We start from the raw sequence: 6,314 nt of genomic DNA on the forward strand, positions 1-6,314 counted from the left end.
AGCAGAAGTCATCTCTTGCGAATGTGTTCACACATTTTCATTGGGTTCACACATTTATCACACCCTTTTGCAAAACAGTTAACACAGGTGTCATTCAAAAGCCCCAAACTCTATTGGTTTCCCCATGCTAAACAAAAGGAAAACATCTTTTCACAGGTGGTATAGATTCCTTGCATAAGTCTGAATCTCTGATACACCTGTGTGAAACTCCTTTGCACAATTCTTCAATCAGCAATCATTCATTATACATAAAAGATGTCTGTTCTGTGTTGCTATTTGCAAGTATGGATCTAATGCACATTTAGACAAAGTACTGTATTGCCTATTTGGTGGAGAAAACAGTACAAAAGGTGTTTACTGTAGGTCTATTTCGATAAAAGTTGTAGTTCAAGGTAATTTACAGTATCTTGCTAGGTGTTTGCTGTATGTCTTACATGTCAATGACAGTTACATCTTGGGAGGAATGAATAATTTGTTTTTTTATTCAGTACATTTTGTCTTTTCAGAGTTTTTTTCTGATACCAGAAAAATGAGAAAGTAATGAAACAGACATAGCAAAAATGCTCATTTTGAGAACTAGATTTTGCATTTTGTTGCCCAGAGTGTAATGATTGATTAAAGAGTGTTTTTGAATTGGCAACAAGTTGTAGTGTTTGAAGGCAAGATTTGCTTTTGCTGCATGTTTTAAGTGTTTTGAGAGAGTAACAGCCTTTTGCAAGCAAAATGTGTCATTTTGTCCAGAGTGCTTTTGTTCAGACACAGGTGTTAACTGTTTTGAACGTGATGTCAGAGTTGACACAGGTATCAAAACGATCAAGAAAAACTGTAATTGTATTGGAAAGGGAAGGTCCCCCACCTGTGGCATGATGTTAGATATCTAAATATACACTTTCTGATGTTACAGTAAATATCTATGAGGGTATCAGCTATCACTGCTTTTTTCAGTAGGTGAGTTTACATACAGACACTTTTAGTTCGATTAGAATTGGAATAATGGCTCAATCGGAATAAAAAAATATATATATATAAGCATCCATGTATTCGGTCAATCGGGCTGCTTACTGTGGCTTCTCAAGCAAAAGCAAAGCAGCGATGGCTATTCAGAGATTCTAGAGCGCATGAGAGCACCTGATCGGAATAGAACGAACCCCATGGAAACAGCTGGCACAGAATAGTTCAGAATGACAAAATAAAAAACTGTCTATGTGAAGCCACATTAGCATTCTGGCACACAGTGAAACATTTGACATTTTAACTAGGAGCTTCTGAACCGTTTCCCAGTTTCACCTTCCGTTGCTTTCCCCTTTCAGATCTCCGAGATGTACTCCACTGTGTGCAAAACCCTGAAGAGGAAGCACCTCGCTCAGCAGGCAGTGGCGACGGCAGCCCAGGAGGCAGAGGGGCATCGGAATGCATCAGCTGTTGGCCCCGGGGCAGATGAGGGCAAGAAGACGGGCCCTCCTGGATGGCCGGCTGGGTCAAGCGGAGGAGGAGGAGGAGGAGGAGGAGGAGGAGGAGGAGGAGGAGGAGGTCCAGGTCATGAGGAGGTCCGAGTGAGGAGGCGTGCCCAGGAGGAGCCCTGCTATGAGGCCATTGGCGACAAGACGTGGCCCAGCAACCTGGTGGTGGAGGCGGACCCGGCCTACGCCACCATCGACTCCCACTGGAAGCGCGAGCGGCAGGCTAACGCTGCCACGCTACGCGCCAAGAAGAAACAGCAGCAGCAGCAGCAACAACAGCAACATCAACAACAGCAACAACAACAACAACAACAACAACAACAGCAGCAGCAGCAGCAGCAGCAGCAGCAGCAGCATCCACCTGGCCAGGGCAGGCCTCCGCCAGGAGAGAACTTCTACGAGACCATCAGCGAGGTGAAGCAGGGCATCAGCGCTGCCAACCCCAGCACCACCACCATCTTCACCTTCAACGACGGCATGGAGATGTACGTCACGGGACTGTGAATGCCGCCGCTGCGGTCACAGCCACCGACCCCCGTGACCTGTTGCGATCCGGGGGAACTGGCCCTGCTCACGACCTCTGACCCCCGTTTTGAAGTGAGGGCAAGAATAGACTCCCAACTTCTAAGCCTACACCTATATGTACAATATCTGAAAGGCACTGAAAACATTATTTGTTATTTTGTATGAAATGTGACCATAACAATCTCCCCACCACCACAAAGGTGTTGCCTGCACTTGTTCACAAAATAATTCAAAATTCTAGCGCAACGCTATTACTCGTTTAAAACTAGGTCATTGTCTTTAGTCTCTCTCTCTCTACACACACACACGCTGTGAAACTGCTGCCTGCTGTCCAGTCTAAAGGCAAGCGAGGCTGAAACAGGTTTTTCTGCTTATAAGCGCAGTCTCAGGTGAGAGGGTAGGGTTTCAGAAGGGTGATATGAGCTGTGATAAAGCTGTGAAAAAAGAAGAAAATAGAAAAGAAGAAACAAGAAAATAAGTCATATGGTTTAGAAGATAACAACATGCACACACACATGGTCTAGTATACTCATGGTCACGCACACACACACATGCACATAGACAGAAGCACACAATCAAGCACTTATATTTTTAGATTTTTAATTTCTTGGTGTAAGTGGTGAACACAACAGCTGTTATACTGTGTCATAACAGAACTCTATTTTAGCTTCAGAGTTTAGTTGTGGTTGCAGGATGCCTTTAGCCAAAAACTTGTTGGAATGTCAGTCTGGTGGGTATGGTGTCTGTTTATTCAGCATATTCCGTGAGACAGACCTGCTGGCTGCTGCAAAAGTTGCATATTGGGACAAATAATACATTGAAGTGGAATTGAGATCTTAAATGCACACAGTGTGTTACAGTAGAGAGAGACAAGGAGAGAAGATAAGGAGATTATTATCCGTCGTGTGGTGGTACTGTAGTTTCTTGAGTTGGCCTTGTGTCTCTTTGTCTTCCAAAGGCAGCGATGTCTTATCACATGCTGTTGTTCCACGGCAGTTTGCTTTGCCAAAGTCAGCTTGGTTCCTCCAGAGCGATTCCACATCATATAAAGATTGCATGTTCAGATGTAGGAAATCAGAACGCATAACTTTGTGGATTGTGTCTGGTTCTAAAACCAAGCTATATGGAAGAAAAGCAATTGGTCTGTGGTGTTTTACGGTGTGAAGACATCTTGATTGCTGACAGGAAGGCGTGGCTACTGACAACAACCACTTTAGTGCTATAATGAACATAACACCAACCATTTTGTATGGTTGCAGACAAAAGGAATAGGAGATAGATTCTATTTGTCATAAAACAAAATTATGTAAATAATGAAATAAAAAAAAAACTTTAATGACTCAGTGATGCACACAATCACATACTTTAAACCTTGAACACTCACACACACACATACACACACACACACACACACACACACACACAAACACACTCCCACGGTTGTTTTGCTAACTGAATCCAAACATATTTTTCACACAGACTGTGTGCACAGATTAAACTCTTAACTCTTCCTGGAAAAGAAAAAAAACATGACAAACTGGTTATCTGTCATGGAATTGGCCACCTCTGACTTCTAAGGGTTTTTTTCAGGTCAGCTTGAGGTTTGCATGTAATTAGAGCAACAGAAGAATAATGTGGCATGTTCAATTTCAGTACCATACTGTGGACCAATACTGCTTTCCTCCTGGAGCAGGTCATTCCTCTTTAAACTGGTCTTTTTTTTTCACCCGCATGTATTACACTGTGCTAACTTTACTCAATATCTGCTGAGACGTGAGATTTGATTTGTGAATGGTGATGCATGTAGTTTCACAATGCCAAGGGAGACAGGGTGACAGTCTCTTACTCAACATGCTATTGCTTGATAGTGTGATCAAAATCCTAATCAAAGTCTGGGGATTTATTTGCCAATCTGTTTGTGTGTATGTATGTGTGTGTGTCTGTGTGTAGAAAATTGTTTTGAAATCAGCTCGACCAGAATCAAGCCCATAAAAGGGCACACATTCCAAAAATCTTGGCACAACTCTGTTTTCGATGTCTTTTCTTTTTTTCTTTCTTTTGGCGGAGCAACATGCGTCCACCACCCACCCTTGGCTGTGCACTGGGTCAAAGTAACCATAGGGTCAGAGGTGTTGGTGCAACTTTCCCATGGTGTGCATAGCAACAGCCTCTCTGTCGAAAGCTGTGGACCCTAAAGACCTGTTTTTCTTTTGAATTTGAATAAAGCAATGATGAAAATTAGCTTTTTTTAAATAACAAGGGATGTCCTGGTTCAGGCGTGTTACTGCTGCATATCTTCACATGGGTATGCTTAACACCAGGCTCCGGTCTCTGGAAGTAGAGAATGCTGTTGTAGAGTGTTCCGGAATCAGTCAAGTGTTCCAGAATCAGTAAGGAGCAGTAAAGGCTGTTTTTCTGGCCGGGTCTGGGGTTGTTTCACTGCCCAATCTCCAATGCGAGGAGTTCAATCTCACTCGCTTCTCGGAGCCACAGGCTCTCTCCAGCCATCAGTGGCATTTTTGACGGCTGTGCGTCCAAGGAAAACAAACTGTCGGAGGGCCCAGAGTCGCTAGTGAGCGCCTCCTCTGGAAGTCTGTTGCTCCGCTGGTTTGTCTGTGGATCAGCTCAGCTGCACAGTAGACATGAGAAGGCCTTCCCATGAGGCCCTGGGGGAGAAGCCATGCAGGGTTGCTATTGGTTTCTCTTTTTCAAAGAAAAGAAAGAAATTATGTGGAAGAGGACACAAGACTTCAGCTCAGGGACTGAATTGTGAGTGTTTTAAGGAAACATACCAAGTCGCTCTTACATAACACGCTAGTCCTGCCACCATGACAGAGAGAGATAAAGAGAGAGATCACAAAGTGTTCATTGATATGTGCATTTAATTATGCTTTAAAAAGTTAGAGCAAGCGTATTATACTTATAAATAACTTATATATAGTATACAAAAGCACTATTTTTCCTACCCTCCCATCTACACAAACACATCAACTAGTCACATTGTGTCTAAGCAGCTGATGTCACTGCCATGCATATCGGTGTTTCAATATTGTTGAAGCTGATGGTGATGTTTACTTGTATGTGATTGCATGAACGTCTTTAAAAAAAGCTAACGAATACCACTTCATTTTGTTTAGTCCTCTTAACTGATATGATTTCAACACAAAAAAGAGCAACATGGCTGCCTAATTCATGTGATTATTGTACATGGACTTGTGTGAACAGCTCCCAGGATCAATATCTGCCATCACATAACAGGACGTGTCCAGTGGTAGATTAGAGTTCACTGTTTAGAAAAAAAAGATTATGTTCTTGGAAGGCAGAAGTGCAAAGTTCTCATGAGCTGGGTTGTCCATTCCATTGGTGATGCACAGCCACAGCCAGATCTGACCGACCCTTCCCCCACCTTCCCTTCCTCCTGAGATTCATTAGATGATGACCAACCTGCATCTTCAGAACCAGGCTTCTGCCTTGCAGGGAGAATGCGTCACCCCCCCCCCCCCCATTCTTGTTGGGTTTTCTCCCACCCCCTCAATCTGTCTGCTGGAGCACAGCAATGACTTTGTCCTGAAGTACGCTCTTGGCCTTTGATGTAGCATTTGGAGAGTTGGGGAGGAGGGGGTTGTTGGAAGGGGCAACCTGCACTTGGACCAAGCCTATTTTGCATTCAGAGAGGCATTACAATCTGGAATGGTTAGCAATCAGCACAGGTTTTCAGAAGGCGTGGTGGGTTTTTAAACCAGGTTAAAAGTAGTGTATATTGTGTGTACTGTGTTTTCCCCTTATCGCCTTTACTATAGTGCAGAGCAATGGGTACTCTTTATTTTAAGATAAAACCACATTGAAACAATCAAGGAGCATAATCCACTTTCCCTAGAGCATGAGATTCATGTCAGTAGATAATTCCTGAGCTCACAGCTGTGTTAAAGACTAATTGATGAAAGAATTACAAGTATGCACAATGATGAGTCTGTGTGATGGCGGTCAGATTATGCTGTTCAGATAGACATTGCTGATGTTATAATAGAAATATATTTTATGTCTTGGTTGTAGTGGGTTGTAAACGGCAATGATCTGTCAGAGCAAGTTCTACTTCCTTTTAAATTATTTTGCTTTTCTAGTCCCATGTCTGCAAATCAGTTAGACTGGGTGTACTTTTTAATTGGCTTGAAAACGAACAGGGTGTGTAGGCCTATACTGTATATAAATGCCAGCTTGTGTCCTATTTTACTTATGTGAAAAAAGATTGTATGTTTTTTTAATCAAGATATCATTCATGATATTGTGGTCAAATTTATACTTTTGTAATAAAGTTGCACCTTAAAATAT

General features: G+C 42.8%; 1 protein-coding gene across 3 annotated transcripts in view; it reads left to right on the forward strand.

Moving 5' to 3' along the window:
* Positions 1 to 6,314, forward strand: part of LOC121713649 (neurogenic locus Notch protein) — a 47,039-nt gene extending 40,725 nt beyond the window's left edge. For all 3 annotated transcript variants that reach the window (XM_042098440.1, XM_042098441.1, XM_042098442.1), the window contains one exon: positions 1,311 to 6,314. In XM_042098440.1, coding sequence (XP_041954374.1) covers positions 1,311 to 1,964 — 654 coding nt within the window. In that variant the 3' untranslated portion in view covers positions 1,965 to 6,314. The remainder of the gene's footprint in view (positions 1 to 1,310) is intronic.

Source organism: Alosa sapidissima, chromosome 7 (assembly GCF_018492685.1).
Source record: "Alosa sapidissima isolate fAloSap1 chromosome 7, fAloSap1.pri, whole genome shotgun sequence".
Classification (NCBI taxonomy): domain Eukaryota; kingdom Metazoa; phylum Chordata; class Actinopteri; order Clupeiformes; family Clupeidae; genus Alosa; species Alosa sapidissima.